Source organism: Agelaius tricolor, unplaced genomic scaffold, assembly GCF_023055355.1.
Source record: "Agelaius tricolor isolate 1412-34295 unplaced genomic scaffold, bAgeTri1.0.p SCAF_8, whole genome shotgun sequence".
Classification (NCBI taxonomy): Eukaryota; Metazoa; Chordata; class Aves; order Passeriformes; family Icteridae; genus Agelaius; species Agelaius tricolor.
Window position 1 is genome coordinate 12,297,176 of NW_027269268.1, and position 18,812 is coordinate 12,315,987.

Here is an 18,812-nt window from a genome sequence, read left to right on the forward strand (position 1 = left end):
AAGAGTTTCTGACATTCAATCCAAGTAGAGAAATGCTGAAGTGATGGTCTGAGGCTCTGCCATATTCTGTGTTTTATTAATTCTGTCAATACCTCATAGCTATGAACAAATCACAAGGAACTGGGGCAGCTCATTCCATGAGGTAATTAATTTACAGAGAATTTTTCAGCCTCGTTCCTTTAAATTTGAGAAGAGAAAAATAAAAATGGGGCTGAGCATCTAAGCCAGAGAACTCTGATCCAACGATGCCTGAAGTCAGTAGACTTTGATCAGTTCCTTGTCTTTGATTTGGGACCTGAGTGCAACCTGTTTGCAAAATTCCTTTTTTATATGATTTCTGTTCTAGTTAAAGAATAGAAAAGATAATAGTTCTCCGGTGTCAAAATTTGCTCAATCCTTGGTTCCTATACATTTAAGGAAGAGGCTGTTGTTCTTTTTTAAGATATTAATGCAAATTATGAAGTGTAGCCATGATTGATTTCAAAGAGGAAGAGTTTGAGTTAGAATAAAATGGCCTGCCTAAAGCCTCAAGAAATTACAAATTACTGAGCCAAGCCTACCTTAGGAAAGGCAATTTTATCCTATTCAAAGAGACATTTTTCCTTAGGTATTTTACATGAGAAGCCTGTGCTCTACTGAAAAAAAAAAATTATTTACTTTAAAGAACAAACAGCCATGCCTGAAGTTCAAAGATTTGTTTCATCAAAGAAGAAACAGCAAAAACCAAACCCATAAAACAGTGTTGTGAGTTGGTTCTTTTTTTTGTGACTGATTAGTAGCAAGCCATTATTGGAGCTGTCAGGAGCAGCTTCATGTAGTCCACAGGAAATTTCAGGTTTTTAGTGTTAGTGCTGATTCTCTTTAAAGTGCCTTTTGTGGTACAATTGAAAACAATCTCTAAAAAGCCTGCTAATTTTTAAAGCTTTAATTCTAGTATGCTGAGCTGTAAATTAGGACATCTGTCCTCTTCTATCAAGAAAAGGCACATTAGTAAGATTTTTTTAAAACATCAAAAGCAGATATTACCAAGATTATCTTCCACCAGAGTTGTAGGACAATAAAAAGTGGAAATGGTGAGTGGAGCTGTTTGCCTATCTCAGAAGTGGTTAAGCTACCACATGCAAACTTTTCAGTTTGTTTCTTTGCTGAATTGAGCTTCCTGTCATAAACAGCATTAAAAGTGGGTCATGACACCTTTAGATCTTTTTTTAATATTGAGGGTAATTTTTTTTCCTGCAGTCTTTCTTTTGCAGAGTTGGAAAAACTTTGCCCTAGTTTAAAAAAAAAAAAAAAAAATGACAGTCCAGACAAAAGCTGGAACTTTTCCAGCTAGAAAGTGTGAAACAAGTAAAAAAATAGTAGGAGGGGAACTTGATAAAAGTTATGCTAAAACACTTCCTACTGTATTAACACTTAAAAAAAAATTAAAAACATTTTGAAGGTTGACAATTACCCAGAAATTAGAAAATTACCAATTTATTTAAATACCATCTTTTGTCATTCAAATGATATGTTTGTATGATTTATGATAGTTTATTCTATCCTGAACTGACATCTGTTATGGAAAACTTCAGCCTATGTAGTTCAAATTGCCAAATCTAGCAAACAAAAAAAATGATGCTTCACAGCACAAATGATAAGGTCACCTTAATGACGGCTCATTGAGGCTCAATCTATTATGTCTGTCTAAGAATACAACAATTTATTCTATGATTGTGTATTACAGCTGCTGCTAATTCTGAGGTGCATTTATATTCAAGGAAATTGGCTTGTTTTTCTTTTAAATATTTAAATCAACCTTCAAGAAACCAGGCAAACCATCATTGATAAAACTTGCAGATAACTACAGGAGAAGTTGTCTGCTACAAAAAACAGTCTGGATTAATTGATAAAATGGGACTTACAGGAAAAGAAGATGGATAATGGAAAATACAGATAGAAATTGCTTTGATGAAGGGGAGGCTTTAAACTTTCCATCACTTTTCCTCACTCTGTTTATAGAAGTTTGCTTTCTCCTTTCAAAGGCATCAACTGCCTGTGCAGCACAGGGATGGATGTCCTGCCTTGATCCCAGAGAGCATCACCTTCAGACAGAAAGGGCTTCACCATCCCTCAAACAACTGGGGCTGCATTGACCAGTCTGCTTCATTGGATCCTCTTGCTTCTGCTGTTTGAGGATGGGTGTGAGGTCTGTCTGCCCTTTTCCAGCCACTAAGACTTTCCACACATCAGAGACTGTAGCTCCCTCAGCCATGTCAGCTATATCCTGTGCAGTTCCATGGACTCCTTTTCTTATTTAAGCACATCCTCACTGATTTCCTCATGCCATGTGTCGTATTTCATTCCCCCAGGCTCTGACATGAGGTGCAGGAGCTGGAAAGCCTCAGAACAGACCCTGACAGTAAAGATCCAGTCAAAGAAAGCACGTTCCTCATCTGTTCCTGTGCTTATTGTCTCTGGGTCCCCCACCCATTGAGCAGCAAGCCTTTCCATACTTTCCTTTCCATACTGTACTTTCCATAGCCTTCCACAGATATGCATTGAGAGCCCTTCTTTCAGTGCCTTCCTGTTCTTACTGCTCCTAGATGCATCACTTGTGCAAGATCCAGTTTCCTGCCTGCTTCCTGCAGACAGCTGGCAGCTGCCCATTAGCAACTCCCCCGTGCACCCTCTCCAAAAAACAGATCCCTGAGTTCTGGTCTAGAGGTCAGTAGTCTTGGTGAGAAATCCTATCATGGTGTTGAGGTCGAGGAGACCTCAGGACTGCCAGGCAGACTGTTTTATGTAAAAAGTTGCAATTTGTCTGTGCCATGGTTTTTCCTTCCCTGCATTTTTTTTCTTTCTGGTCTGTTGTTCTACAACTCCTTTTTGACCTATCTCCATCCTGAGTAATCTATTATAACCAAGGACAGTCAGGCCTACAGGGAAAGGGTTATATCTTTTATAAGACCAAATAATACAGCTGGAAGAAAAACAAGAAAGATTTTTGTCTCAGAGGACTTTCATTAGATTTCTGAGCTCAAAGCTCGTTCTCTCCCCTGACTATATTTCTTGGTCTAATAAAAGATATTACTTCTCTATACAAGCCTAGCAGGTTCATAGAATTACACCAGCAGAGCTGCAATGACACTTCTGTATGAGCAAGGAGACTGAAGCCTATACAATTCAAAATAATACATGTTATATATGTTAGGTTATTTATTCAATGTAATCATTCTGAGCATAGTGATAATTAGCATAGACATAGGGATAATTAGAGAATGTTTTTCAAAAGAGATGTGAGCCTAATATAGATTTCTGAGATGGGAATAGTAAATGCCAGTGTACTCAAGGAAGGGCTAGACCTGTTGGAGTGACTTATACTTTGATTTCAACAGTGAAATAGCATATAAGAAGTAACAGAAAGAAATACTGAGGAAATTCTCTTAGCTATCAAAGTGAGGTAAATATGAATCCCACTAGCGGGGGAGAAGAAAATTAGTGAATATTTTCCAGTTTAGTACACTTTTAATAGTATTCTGAGTTTTCAAATCTATTTTGAAATCACCAAACCACGAGACAGACAGGTTTGGGCATCATGGATTTGGACTTAGAGTAGCTTGTTTGTGCAAGGACTTAGTTCTGCTTGTTCAAGGAGTTTAAATTTGCTAAACAATGATGCTTCCTGAGAGCAGGGCTGCCATGTGCTGTGTAATGCTTGCACTAAGTTACTGCCAGTGCTTTCTTAGAAAGTATGTGGTCTGTGTTTTTATGAGTTGTAAAGCTGATAAGAATTGAACTGGTAAATGCAGATGTTCATGCCAGAAGCCAGGCAGTCCAATCATGAGTAAAAGGTGTCCTGTAAGGACAATGTGCCCAGCAAACAAACCAGCACAGCTTTCTGATTATTGAATTCTTTGGAGAAACTGCCTGTAATATCCATAAAGGAGCTATTACATGATATTATTCCATGAATAAATTTGTATATGAAAAATAGATGAATTATTCACTTAGCTTTAGTGCATCTTGCATAGAGGCAATTTATGTTTCCTATAGCAGTACAAATTCTCATTTTAATTAGTGTTTTAATGCAATGAAAAGTGAGCTGAGCATAGCTCCCAGGTGTTGTACTAAAAATGGAGACACACTCAGGATCTGTTCTGAGAAAATATATAGTTGCATTTGCAGGTGTAGGGACAGGATTGGATTCTCATATAGCCTAGTGAGGCTTATTTTCACCAAAATCCTCTGGCTTACAGCAACCCAGACTCCAGCCTTGACTGCCTTATATTCGTGTTCATGTTTGTGGGACCTGATTTTGTATTAGGAGTGCAATGAAGTGCAGGTTACATGAGTAATATATAGCTGTGCCAACACAGTTAATGAAAGCAGCCAGAGAAAAGTGTTTAAAACAGAACAAATGCTGACAGACTAATAGCATTCATCTCTGCTTTAGACAATGGATAGAAGCCACACCAGGTAACAGGGTCTTTTGGCTCTTTGGGGTTTTTTCATTCTTTTGTGTCTTTAGCCTGAAGTGAGGGACTTAAAGCATATTACCCAGGATTGCATAAATGGAGGTTAGTTTTGTAGGGAAATTTTAAAAGATCATGATATTAAAAATAAAAAAATAAGTTTAAAAATTTTTAATGAGGAGTTTTTGTTAACATCTGAAGCTCTAGTAATAATATCTTCTTTCTAAGTTTATGAAAGCCATTAGCGTTCTCCATCAAAACTATAATGGAGGTGAGCTCTTGGACAAGAGTAGTCCCACCAAGGGTCAGCTTTCATGCAAGCACTCTTAGTCCTGCAGACATTTACACCTTCTTCAGCAGCTGTTTAACCTTAGGGGCCTGCTCCTTGAAAGATGATCAGTGTCCCCAGGCAAAAGCTTTGAGTGTGCATTGGGAGACAATGCAGCTGTACACATAGGTGTGGGAAGAAAAATACTCGAGGATTCTGGTTTTGGGCTCTGTCTAGCATTTGGAAAGATGATATTTTTAAGCCACCCTTCTCAGTTGAAAGAAATTTCTTATATGGGAAGAGGCTGGTAAGGTAATTTGAGCCTAACTACTGATTTCGTAATGTACTCTTAAGACAAATATTTCTTTTTTCTTAAAAGTAGTAGATCTTTTCAAATTAAAAGATTATTTTAAAATAGGTATCATCCCTTAAAATTAAATCCCAAAAAGACTATAGTGATGAGCACAGTAATCACTTACCTGATTAAATTATCACTGCTATATAAGCCAATATGTTCTTAGAAGGATCTTTGCAGTTTCAAACTAAGAAAGGAAAATTCTCAGTGGTTTAAAGTTCTTGTTTTCTTTACTCAATTTTAGCAGTGTGTGTGAATCTATTGTAGGAATATAGTGTTCTAGCAAATATAATTCTCATCTTTTTCAAGACAGATTTATCACGTGTTTCTGCAGTTTTAATTGCTAGGATGTATTTCTAATTTATTTTTGTGGCAAATTCCAGTGTCATTAGAGCAGTGATTTTCATTTGTAAGAAGAATTTATTTCAGTGATTCAGCTATTCTAGACAGGGCTTATTAGATGTGCCATTTAATCTTTTAAACTAATGAGTTACTATTTTCCACGAGGATCTTTTATTTAAGTCTTCAGATACTCTACAGCATATAACTTGCCATTTAATGTTTAAGAAAGCATTTGAAATTTACTCAGACTAATGCCTCTGTTTCTTTAATGCAGAAGTACCCACTCCTGCATGTGCCTCCACTGAAGTAGTTATTTACAGATCCTGATAGGATTTAGATATTCTTCAGTGGAGCACTGGCTAGTAGTAAACCTAGTGGACTCAAAATTTGCTCTCAACCATGCATGTTGTGTAGTGTGCACAAGTGTAGCATAGATATTTTAAACAGGTTCTGCACAGCTGTGGTAGCTCCACAGCACTGCTGCCAGGAGCCACCAGTCAGAATTACACTTTTCCTGCTGGCCAGGTGATGATGCCTCCTCAATGTCATTGTAGGCAGCATCAAAAGGCCATGGAAGTACAGGTCTGGTGTAGGGACAGCCTTTCTGCTACCTGATGATGAAGCAAAAGCCCTCTGGCATATAGAAAGGAATGAAGCTGAATGTGTTGACTGTGCTGAAGGTGAGTCTATAGTGTTGGTAGTTAGGGAATTGCTTTTCACCATTCTCAGTCTAACATTTGGTTATCAGCATAGCAGTTCTTGGCCTTTGGACCAAAGATGATTTCAGTAACAGTGTATTGATGCTAAAGAGGCCTTTGCTTTGCAATTAAGGCTAGACCATCTGCAGGCAAAAATTTTAGAAAGTGTTACCTGGACCCCATAGAGGGAGGGACTCCAGGTATGAACCAGACCACATCATTCAGAGGCTTTCCAGTGCTCAATGCTGCTGGTACCTGTGCTGATCTTCAGGACTCTAGGTGAGCACAGCTGCTTTCATTGCAGTTGAATTTAGTGGGAAGAAGTTAGTTTTTGTAATGCAGGTTGTTGGCCACAGCCATCTCCTCAAATTTACTCTTACCTTTCTGTTCTCCCCTGCCCCAAGTGTCAGGGTCAAAAGAAGCCTTCAGAAGATGGTGATGTTTCTTCTCAGCTGGGAGCTGGTACTGGTAACTAAATCTGCTTGGTTGCTGCTGTGGTAAAGTTTTTTATTGTTTTACTAATAGTTCTGATTCCTAAGAAAATGTCTCTGTGCTGAAGGAGTGGAAGAAAACACGCCACAATCTTATTTTCTTCACTACCAAACTCTCAAAAACGTATGGTCCAGTAAATCACTTGTAACATCTGGTCCATAGTGCACTAAAAAGCTGGTGACTCTGTAGCCTTATACTCTGTGAGCATGGGTTGTACTGGAGTAATATTTTCTAACAAAGCAGTGGAAAAATGCAGCTTTGATTTACTGGCCAGTATCAAGCTGGTAAGTCTGTGACATACCCAACTTAGCAGACCTCTTTTTTTATGCCAAGGCTAAGAATAAATCCTGAATTTTAGAAATGGAGTATTGATCTATGTGTAAGCAAAGACTGTTTCCATTTCTGTGTTCCTCATTTAAGCATCCCAGGAATCTGAAGAATCAATGGAAAGCAGTTTGTCATGTAGTGCTACTCTTGCTGCATTGCCATGTTAGCTCCTCTGTAGTGAGAAACTTGAAGAATTTGAGTAAAAGCCTGTTTTGGTTTGTCACTTTTTACCTAAGCTGTTCATTCTCTAGGCACTCTCCACAGAGCCTTCACATATGCACATTTAAAATGGAAATAAGCTAAATTGCCCTTTCATGCAAATTTCTCACGGTCCATCCGCTTTTTTCCTTCTTTCTCTCCCATTTTTTTTTAATATTTACTTTTTGGTGTTGATTCTTTGTGAGCAGCTGTTTCCTAGCCCCCATGCTTGGGAAGCACATTGCACTAGCATGTATGAAAAGGAGGTGTTCTTGTCACATCTTTCTTTGTACTACATTTAAGAAAGAGCTGGCAAACTCTGCCGTGCCAAGCAGCAGAAAGTGTAAGATACTTTGATGTTGTGTAAGTTTGAACAGCTTCTGGACAGGTACAGATATGCTTAAAGATATAGAAATTGTCTGTGCTGAACACTGGTGTGTGTTCTCACAATACCTACATGCTAATTCCTTTGCTTTTCATGTTGGTGATGAGAGGCTGAATGTGTCTGAGGAGACAGGGACCCACAGTCTTTGAGATAAAAATAGTGATCTTATCACAGCTGCCTCTCTTTGACTTTGTATGTGGTATTTGGAGGTAGTGTTTTCATGTCAGTACATCTGTGCCTCGACTAAGGAGAGGAGGTGTTTTTCTGTGTCCTTTTCTTATTTGGTGTTTCATGGTGAAGTTGAGAATTGTGTAGCAATGACAAAGATGCTAAGTATAGTATGAAATGAGGTTGTTCTATTTCCAAGGTTTTCAGGACATGTATTTCCATGGTATATGCATCCTAGGAACATTCTCCACCCTCCACCCAAGTCCAGGGAACTCATGTTTCATGCCTGAGGAAAACAACCACAGCAGTACTGCCCAGTGAGCATTCAGTAGCTGAATAAATAACTAAATGTACTTTTGAGTAAATAGTGCTGAAGTATTGTTTCATTTAAAATCCTTTAGCCTGCCAAATTAAAATGGAGATTCCCAATGCTATGCCTGAAAAAAGTGTACTTCATAACATTGTTATTTGTACGAAAAGATAACCAGATGTAAAGTTCCTTGATGCATTACTGTGAAAGCAGTGTGTGATAATTCTGCTTACACTTCAAAAAAAAAGCTAAGGAGGTGCCACTCAGATTAGTCCAGATGTTCTGTAGCCTCATTGGGCCCCATGTATATTTAAACATGCATTCTTTGCCAGCTGCCTTTAAAATGAGCACCGATTTCTTTAGTGCAAGCACAGATCTGTGCTACTGCTCTGCTACTGCAGTTCCTGGGCTGGAACTACACAGGAGTCTCTCTTTTTCTTCCCAGCTTCGAGAGTGATGTATCTAATACACAATTCTCCATGTGGATTTACTTCCAGAGCTGACTCCCAGACTACTAATTCAATGATTATATTGAAGGGGAGATTTTTATTGCAAAAAAAAAACAAAGCCAAGGTGCCTCTTAGCATCCATGCTCACCCAGCTGACTGCAGTGCAGTGTGGAGGGGCCCAAGCAGCTCAGCACTGGTAGCACTGCTGCAGAAGCAAGGCATTCACTATAGGCCACTTTACTCTAGAGGATTCATTTAAGTGGCTTTGCTGGACTGGGTTTATTCAGAATGCTGCTCTGTAAACCCACTTCCCTCCAAAAGGAACAGCGGTGGGTTTACTCTGCACTATTACTCTTTGGATTTCTTACTGGAATGCTGCCCCCAGAATTCTTGAGCCCTGCAACAGCAAACGAGTTTTGTTGATATTCTAGTTTGACAAACCATTTCTGAAAATTTGGTTCTCAAAAAAGCACCTTACTGAGCTGAGGGGAAAGCTGGGAGTGTGCTGAAGAATGTTTGAATACTGCCAGGGAACTGATGAGAACCTGAAATGTGCTCTGTGTGTGTTCTTGCTACCTGTGGAGAGGGAGCTTCATGCAACCAAGTGGAAAACAGTGCTTTTCATTGTTTTTCACTGAATAGGTTTGATCCCGGGTTTTATGATGGTATCAAAAGCTTATATATTGTGATTTAATACAAGCTGGAGAAGTAACCTTGAAGATATTTCTCTGATTTCATAAAGATGCAGTGGTGGACAAAACAGACAATATTTTTATATATTTTTATAACAATTCAGTATTTTTATACCAATTTTATAAATTTGTAATATATTTTATGTTTTTTTAACAATTTGGTATTTTTATAACAACTCAGTTATAAAAGCTGATTTGAAGGTTTTTGGTTTTCCTCCAGGCCTGACATGACTTAGATAAAAGACATCCTTTTTAACTCTTAATATACTTAATGAGAAAGGAGACAAGCATTTGCAATTAAAAATTGAAGTGACTAAATTTAAACTGTATACAAACCTGAACTTCCTTGGTATTATCAATTACCCTGGAATAATTCAGACATCAGTGAAAAATCTTCCAGTGTAAAAAGAAAGTGATATTCATGGCTTTTATTCTGGCAGTATGAAGAAATTTGTTAGCAAAGAGGTGAAGTCAGTATTGGGTCAAAGAACAGGCTTTTCTGAGTATTTGCCTTTAATTGAAATATGGAGGCAATGGGAAAAGAGATCAACATCTGACTCATTATTATCCTCGCCCGAGTCTTTTCTTCAGAGTTCTGTAAGGTTGTCAGAGGATGGGAGTAAAAAAGGAAAACAGCAGGAAAGATGAAAGCAAAGGAAACAGGGCTATAGAGTAATTTATTTTGTTAAGTCCCATCTCCCTCATAACACAAAAAGAGAAGGAGGAGTAGGGGAGAAGTTTTATGACAGGACTGCCTGAGAGAAAAGGAGATCCAAGGGCAAAGAGAAAGGGGAAAAGACCCAAAAATGAGTCAAAGCTGGATGTGGTGAAAAGTGATGTCCCTTGACCAGCCCAAACCCTGAAAAAAACAAACAAACCAGAAATAAAAACAAAACAAAAAAGACAGGAAGAAGCCACAGGAAATGGAAAGGAAGATCAAGGGAAAGAAAGAGAGGACAGAAAATAGACTGAAAGTACACAGAGAAATGGATGGCAAGAGGTATTGCAGTGTAGGAAAGAGGAAGATAAGCACAGGTCAGGGAGCTGCTGGGAGTACTGAATTCACAGTAAAAAAGGGACTAAGAAGGGAAAAAAGGGTATTTTCCAAAGATGAGAGATGACGGAAGGGGAAAATTATAGATTAAGACCACCAAATTTCAAATGAAAGGGAAAGAAAAAATAGAGAAAGTAAGCCAGAGATGAAGAGATGGTGGGGGGAGATGGCAGGGATCATTAGAATGACACCACTAGCTGGGAGAGATGATTCATTTTCTTTGAGATGTGGTGATTTACTATACATTTGAAAAATTATACCATTAGGTTCTAGAAGCTTGGCCTAAGCACTGAGCATCAGCTTTTTGAGTAGAGCATGCAGTGGGAGAATACCTATAATGTCTGTGTTGTTTCCCCTGTAAATTCAACATTTGTCAGTGGTCTAAAATACCCAATTATAACTTCTGGCAGCAGTCTGGGTCCTTGAGAAAACATTGAGTCAGTAGCTAGTAGGCAAATGAACAGCAGGTTGTAACTTTCCATTAGCTTCTTTACTTCAGTTCAGTAAGAAAAGAAAATTTGGGTGGTCCCCAAAGCAAAATATTTTATTTAACTCTGTTCACTGTTATTCTGCCTTGTGCATTGGCTTTGAGGAAAGAAATTTCTATTGAGGTCACTTGCACTTGTGTCTTATGATCAGTTAACAAAACAAATAGCCCACCTCAGCTTCTGCAATTACAATCCTTAGCTGGATATAAAACTAAACTTGAGTATTCATGTCCTCCTAACAGCTTGAAAATAACAGAGCAAGTCTAGGGGCAGGCCATTCCTCCTAGGCCAGAGACAAATTAAAGCAATAAAACACACTGTACAAAACAATTAACTGAATGCATAGAACTATATAGATTTCACCACACAGAATGTAGGGGAAACAAATGCTTCTATACATTATCCAATTGTTGAGCACAGTATTTTCTATTGATTTTGGCAACTTACTATTTGCTGACTATTACCTAAGCTTTGGTGAAAGTAGCAGTTAAACACAGAAATCTGTCCTGCTAACCAATCCTATTAGGAAATTGCTGAAAAAACAGAACAGATCCTTACTTCTTTAATCAAGCCCAGGGGTACAAAAGGCCTCAGTTAACCACTGGCCACCAGATTTTTTTGCAGATTTGGTTGATCAACTGTTGGTTGCTGGCTAAAGAGCTGAATGGAAAGGACTATTTAACAAGTTAACAGAGCATCTGGCTACTTTTTTACATAACTGACAGTATCATATTGGTGACCAAAATATGTCTTTTATGGTGTTTCTTCTCTAAGACATAGTCTTTAAGCAATAGGATTTAATGTCTGATTTTCCAGTTGCCCTTGGACATATTAAACAACAGCTGACAAGAGGCATGAGGAATACTCCGTGCAAAACAATTTCTGGGTTGTCCTGCTTGAATTTTGCCTAAACTGGTGTCCTAGAAAATTTTGCAAATGCTGAATCCACACACCACCAAAAGAAACTCTACTTTTGTCTTCATTTTTTGTTGTGCGCCCCATTTCATGCCTTCCCGACACTCCTGGGAGCTCAAATCTTCCAGCTGAGTGTCATTTTGTGACAGCTTCATGGGGGCTTTTCCATTTCTGTGAATTTAGTGTGCTTTGGAATGGAAAAGGGGATTATTAATGCACATGTCTTCCACTGAGGTTGGGCCTTGTAAGAATTCAGTTTTGAAAGCAGGTTGGACCCAGGTGAAAATTGAGGAGGGAATTTCTGAAGCACGTGTGGGTACTCCAGGCAGGGAGGCTGCTCTTTCTGTGACTCACCAGCTCTCTATGAACGCCTCTGTCCTGGGCATTTCCACTGGAAATATTTTGTCAGGCTGTCCACACTAAAACCAAGGTATTGTTGGGATTTTTTTCTTTAAATGACAGATAAATAAATGAAAGAGGAGTCAATGATCCCAATGTCCTTATAGATTTGGGTTGCAGATGTGGTATAGTTTTATTTTTCAGGTTTCCATTGCACCTCCTCTAGAGCTGTTTTCTGCTCTTGACCCTTGTGTTCTGGTAATGCAGCCTGAGTTCCAAGGTGGTTGCATTGGATAAACCAGTGCCTGTATATTTTCTATGTTAACTGAAGCAGCAGAACACTCTAAACTTTGATGTAGTGACAACCACTTAAGCAATTAATCTGTAGCAGTATTCTGGTTTTATTCATTTTCTCTGATGGTCCTCAACTGTGGCCATACCAGGCCAATGTATTTTTCTTGATTAATTGACACAATCTGCACTTTACTCTGCCAGGAAAAGAAGTGAAAGCTCTCAGATATTCAGCAGAGTTCACTGGTTGCATAGGAAGTAGGGGAGGAAAACTGGCTGTAAGCTCTGTCACAAAGGCATTATAGACTTTAGTGTTCCAAGTTCCTTATAAATAATGAAATTGTAAGTACACGTGAAATAGGATTGGCCTACTGTAATATTGATATACAAATTAAAGACCTTCCATAATGCATTGTTCATATAGTCAAAAATTTCTAATGAAGAAGGGAAGAAAATTTTTGGCTTTGCCAGCAAAACAGGAGAACAAAGCTCATTTCAACAATGATGACAGTGAGGATAACAAGCTGGGATGTGGGATGAACAGAAAGATATTTCAATTTGGGTATCAAAGGAAGTAGAAGACTGACAACTTTTCCATCTTCATCATATTATATCAAACCTGGCAGAGTGAAAGCTGTCATTAGAATAAATAAAAGGAACTGAAACAGAAGTTCAAAGCACTATAAATGATAAATTTTGTGTGGTATGAAGATGACAAGCACTGTGCTCAGTAAGAGAGTTCCCATCACCCATCTGCCCAAATCCACCCAAATTAATGTGAGATTCTGCTATTGTCTGATCTATTCTCTCATTTCAACCATCAGAGAGAGAACAAAAGTAAAAGGAAGTAACTGCAGAAGCAGCAAATGTTTTGCAGAAGGATTTAAACGAGACAAAGCTGAAGAGGGAGCTTCATACCACCCCCGTCTCAATGTTTCAGCAGTAGTTACATTTGCTCCTTGCTGCAATGACAAGCTCAAATTGTCATCAATAAATGTTGATTTGTTTTCTCCTAATAACAGTAAGCAGCTCCCACTCAAAATCAATTTCAACTTTGTTGGCAAGACACTGCACATTTGTCTTCACCATGACTGAGCTGCATAAAGGAACAATTGAATTGAAAATTAAATGAAGAGTAATTGAAAATAAAAGTGCCTTTTTAAAGGAACATTAGTGCTATGCTGAATTTCCAGAAATGTTATGTTGGTGGGGGGGTTTTGCCTTAAAAAAGGTAGGGTTGGGCTAAAAACTTAATTGTATAAATATGTGCACATTAATGTGCATAATTAAAAATGGACTTTAACTTCAAAAGGATAAAAAGGCTCTTCAGCAACTTCCTAGGGTTTTAGTTCTGGCAAAAGCAACAGAGTTTCTGCAGTAATTATACATCCAACACATTTGGATATGCTAATTGGATCTAAGTTCTAATTAGTTTCTTTGTGTGACTAAGAATGACAATCGCTGAATTAATTTAATGCAGCTTTGTTCTGAGCTTAGTACTGTTTTCACTATTTTTCATACGAAAATGTTGCCCATGAAATGCTTTGCTTTATGGGATGTCAGTGGTTTGACACCTACAAAGTGCAGTGCACGTTCATTTGCTGCATTTCCCTGTTCCATTATAGGCCATACACTCCAGCATTTAGGTTATTCCACTCAAAGTGTTGCAGGGCCTTTCCAGGGGAGTGGTGAGGACCTGGAAGGTGTCAGTAGTCCATCCATGACTAGAGAGCAGCTGGGTACACTGTGGAGGAGCAGAAGAAGCAGAGAGGGCTGCTGTGATTCCTTGCTGGTCTTTGTGATCGGATGGGGACACGAAATGGGGAAACCAAACAGGGATGATTCGTGCTTTTATTTGGAAGCAGCCATAGGAAAGATGAGCAATTTCAAGAGATTCATAGGACACCTCCTGGTTTTGTTTTTCCTTCTATCCTGTCGCTGCTTTCAGTTTCTCTGGGGTTTGGATCTACTAGATCCTTGATTCAGTCATTACTTGTGATTACAAGTATGCTCAGCATTACCCTCATTCATTCCCGGTCTGGAGGATAACCTTGACTTCAGAAGGGCAAGAATTAGCTGTGAGTGCTCCTGAAAGCAGCAGAGAGAAGTGATGACATTATTTTAAGGCCATCTTCCTCTAGGAAACCTAGAATCATGGGATCATTTAGATTGGAAAAGACCTGTGAGACCATTAAGACAAACCCAATTCTACATAATTGCAGAATTTTTTTTGTTTTTTACTATTTGAGATGTTCTTTTCCCAAGGAGGCATCTTCAAAGAATTTATATAAATATATTGAAATTTAACAATTTAGGAGTTGCTTTAGTCTAATAGATGTAATGAAGAAAACAAATCTTTCAGATTACGCACTTCTAAAATGGTTAAATATATTTACTTAAAGTCTGGTCTTTATCTTCTGTTTCACTTTGAAAGATGTATGAAACACATGTACAAAGCCTTTTCACATGAAGTGCTGAAAATAATGATTTCTGTAAATTCCTGTTCAAGCACAGTCAGCAAACTCCCTTCTTTACAAACCCTTTCAGATGGTTTGAGGCAACCTGCCATTTCTATGACTCTGTGTGAATTTACAGTAATATTTTCCATTTTTTTACAGTTTGCGTTTCCCTCAGATTATGGTGCTGAATTCCCCAAGAGAATAGTTTTAGTAGAGGCCACTGGACCCAACAATACCCTACTGATGTTAGTCTCAGTTTATCAGAGGAAGCAAGGCCTTTTGTTCCTTTAAATAGGAGTCAGAAGATGAGCATCCCTGGAAAGGTTTCATTCACAGTCCATGGAGAAGCAATTCAGAGCAAGAACTGGTAGCTACAGGTGCCTGTCTGTCCCTTTGGCTGTGTAATGACTTCACATAGGCAATTGGTTTACCTGCCGTAATTGAGACTCTGCCCCAAAGTCCTCTGAAGTCAATCATTGTCCTCCTGTTGGGTTTTAGATTTAGCACTGGTAATTGCGCAGGACAGCTGAGTGTGGAAATGAATTTAAAAAATGAGACTGGTTGTCTTGGTGTGTGGTGCTAAGGGATGTGTGGTTGATTGATTTGTTTCTCTGTGCTTCAAAAAAAGCATCTCCCATCATACAAAATCCCAGTCAAGTTACATTTTAAGAGAAGCTGAATTGCAAGTCAATATCTACTACACCCAGATTGAAAGGCAGATAATCCTAAACACATTCCTGAGCAAAAAAGCTTCATCCAAGAAGCTTAAGAACTACAATAGCACCAATGCAAAGAATGGCATAGATGAACTTCTTTTTCTGCATAGTCTGTTGCAGTACCCTCTCAATCCTGTGATGTGCCTATCCAATGGTCTTTTCCTCAATCATCTTTAAATGTGATTTTTAAACTGGCTTAAAATCACTGCTGTTTCATTACCAATTAGTAGTATAAGCTTTAATTAAAGCTGGTGTAATTCCTTTTGTCAGAGTTCCACTAGGAATGATGGGCTGGAGCAAAGAGTGTGCTAAAATGATGGTAGCTATTATTTCTCCAATTAGTGTATTAATGAAAGTAAGGTAGAAATATTGCTACAGGTACAGTACTTTTTATGTCTTTCACTAATATTGATATCCTCTCTGACCTCTTTTAAAGCAACTCATATAACCCCAAATCCTGGATGCTGTCATCCATTGCACACTGATATTTAAAATCAAAACCTGATATCCTTAATTGCTTAATTTTCAATTTCAAGATGAATCTGAGCACAAGCCATCCCCTGAGTTTCCATCCCATTGAGTCCAAAAGGTATTCTATTTCATACATTCCTGCTTAAAGACACCTAGCAGGAATGACTAGCAAAGTTTTATGGGCAAATGAGAAAATGATTTTTGTTTCCTCTTTTAGCTTGGCTGCTGGAATCCTGTAACTGGTCTGAATGGGTCACTAACAGACAGAAAACTGGAGAACAACATGAGAGGAGTGGTTCTGCGTGTGGTGACTGTGCTGGTAAGCAGATGCTCATCCTTCTGCATTAGCAGGAATGCATATTCTTCCTTTTGCCACATCTTTTTACTAAATGCATGGTTTTACCAAGAAGGTAGTTGGTGTTAGAGGCTCTGATTTAAGCTGGTCACAAAAAACCCAGAAAGATTGATAATTTTCCACAAAATAAAATTGTTTATCAGTACAGCACTTTTCAGACTGAATCAAACACATTAGAACCTGTTTCTTCCACAGGCACATTCTAAATTGGGTAACACAAGCATGTGAGCTGATAAAGGGCAAGCTTCAACTGTTAGCTAAAGCTACCTAGCTGAAGCTCTAAATAATTCAATTCCAATCACCTTGGGAAATTGTGTGCAGTCTAACACAAATTGTCACACTCAGAAAATATTCAAGGTCAGCTTAGGTCAAGTAATGTTAGTTTGGCAAAACATCCACTGTCCCATCCTGGCTTTTTGTCAGCCAGGTTCTTCCCCTGTGTGCACATCTTACATTAAGAAAAATTCTTGGTTTAAAGCTGAACAGACAATGTCTACCAGGATAGGAATTTGTGTTATGAGGCCAGTGTATTCCTGCCATAAACCTAGCTTGAGGAGAAGTTTTTAAGAGTGGAGAAAAAAATAAAGAAAATATGAGACATACAGGCCTCTTTGGACCAATGCCCAAATACAAAGTTGATCCAGGGCTGCAGAACTGTCAAGGTTAGATTGAGCTATTTCTCTCTTGCTGCCCTCTACTTGTGTTTGAGTTCAGTGTCTAAAGGCCCAGCACTTTTTTATAAACAGCAAGCTGAGGAGTTTTCAGGGTTTGCATTGCTGACAGTGCATGATAAAGGGTCAGGGGTCGAAAGTGAAATCACCAGAGCATGTCAGTACCACGGACAGAGCAGTTTCACACCCCTACCATTATTTTATGTGTATTTAGACACCTTTACCTGTCAGGGTGAGCATTTTGTTCCAGCTCTTAGTACATTAGAGAACTTCCTGTGGTAGAATCTACAAGACAAAACAAACCAGACAACCACAAGCAAAAAAACCCCACAAACCTAAAAAAGAACCCAAAACCAAACTAAACAACAGCAAAAACAGCAAAAGCCAGCCAAGGAGGAATGAATTCACAGAGGAGGGGAAAAAAAAGAAAAAAGAAAGGAGTAACAGAGAGGGGGAAGATTACACTTTAATTGAATGTTCATCATAATAGCATCATGGTGGCAGTGGCTGGTCTCTGTTTTGCCTGATACTCCTATTAATTGGTTCAGTATAATTATCTGTTGACAAAAATGATCTGTGGATTTTGCCTAGAAAAATAAATTTGAATTAGAATATTAGCATTGTTTTTAGTAGTAGTTCTTCCCTCTCTCCCCACTGTTCCTGCTTTATCCCTAGTTATCTTTGTTCCCTTGACAGAGAGCTTCTTCTTTCATGTTATTATAGCATGGATATATATATCAGCTTGCAAAGATACACAAAAGTAATTACCTATCCTGGTAGGATTGTACAGTAATTATAAAAGTAAAGACAGAAATTTAAAGTTCAACGCAGCACAGGGCATTTCCGTCTCCTCACTAGTTTTATATCTTCTGGGAAGGACAATACTGGAGATTTGTATTTAAGAATCTATATAGATTGTGAATTATTATTGTTATTAATTCTGCCATTTTCTAACAGAATGATCTTGATCCAGGGAAACAAGTGTTAAAATTAAATAATAATATCTTTGAATATTAATAGGTTTCTTTTTCATTGAGAGTCGAGAAGTTTACATTAATTTATAATTTGGCTTTGTTAAAAGTCCAAATCTCTCATGCCTTTTTAGATAGCACCCCTTCTCCTCTTCCAATTTCATTTTGTTATGCCTTCAGGTTGAAAAGGACCTTTTTTTTTTAATTGCAGTAGAATTTGAGAGGATAGCAAATTGCAACACCTGGGTTTATATTGCATTATACTAATGAAATTAAACCTTCTGGAGTCTGAAAATCATAAATGATTGTGATTTATTTCCTCAGTCTTTCAAAAAGCAAATGCTGAACAATTCCCATCGTCCACATCCATCTACTAATTCCTTTCCCTAAGTAAGCATAATAATTATGAGCTATGTATCTGCAGACCTTATCCCAAATCTCTTTGTGAGTATGGCAGAATACAGCATAGCCCCAGACTGGAAATCATCTGGTTTCACTTGGCAGAGGATCCTGGCTCTTCTGCAGTACATGTGAATTCTCTCCTTTGCATAAATAGCAATAAGAAATATTTCTTTCTGGTTTATTCTGAGGATAACTATGGTCACGTTTGTCTACACATAATTCAATGTTTTAATCCGAGTTGGATTAGTACCACACTTTCTGCACTTTTAGAAAAGGCTTATTTTGTCTAACTTAAATATCAGATATCTCTGTCTTGGACTGCTTCCATACATGAAGCTGAAGTCTGAACTTTGTGTTTGACAAGTTGCTCTTAAGTTCAAGTCACTTGCTGGTGAATTTCTGAAATGTATTCTGAGTTTCTGAAGTGTAGCTCAATCAAAGGTCAGCGTAGCTGTTCCAAACAAATTCAGAGTGTCTTGAATGAACAATTGCCTAAGAAAAAATTTAGCTATATAGCCATTTTGGCTGTCTCAATTTCTTCT

General features: G+C 38.2%; 1 protein-coding gene across 7 annotated transcripts in view; it reads left to right on the plus strand.

Moving 5' to 3' along the window:
- GRID2 (glutamate ionotropic receptor delta type subunit 2) overlaps positions 1 to 18,812 on the plus strand; it is a 681,787-nt gene that overhangs the window by 521,311 nt on the left and 141,664 nt on the right. For all 7 annotated transcript variants that reach the window (XR_011679913.1, XR_011679915.1, XR_011679917.1 and 4 more), the window contains exon 9: positions 16,089 to 16,190. Coding sequence is in view for 2 of the 7 variants with exons in the window: in XM_071431643.1 (XP_071287744.1) it covers positions 16,089 to 16,190 (102 nt within the window). In the remaining 5 variants the exon portion in view is untranslated. The remainder of the gene's footprint in view (positions 1 to 16,088; positions 16,191 to 18,812) is intronic.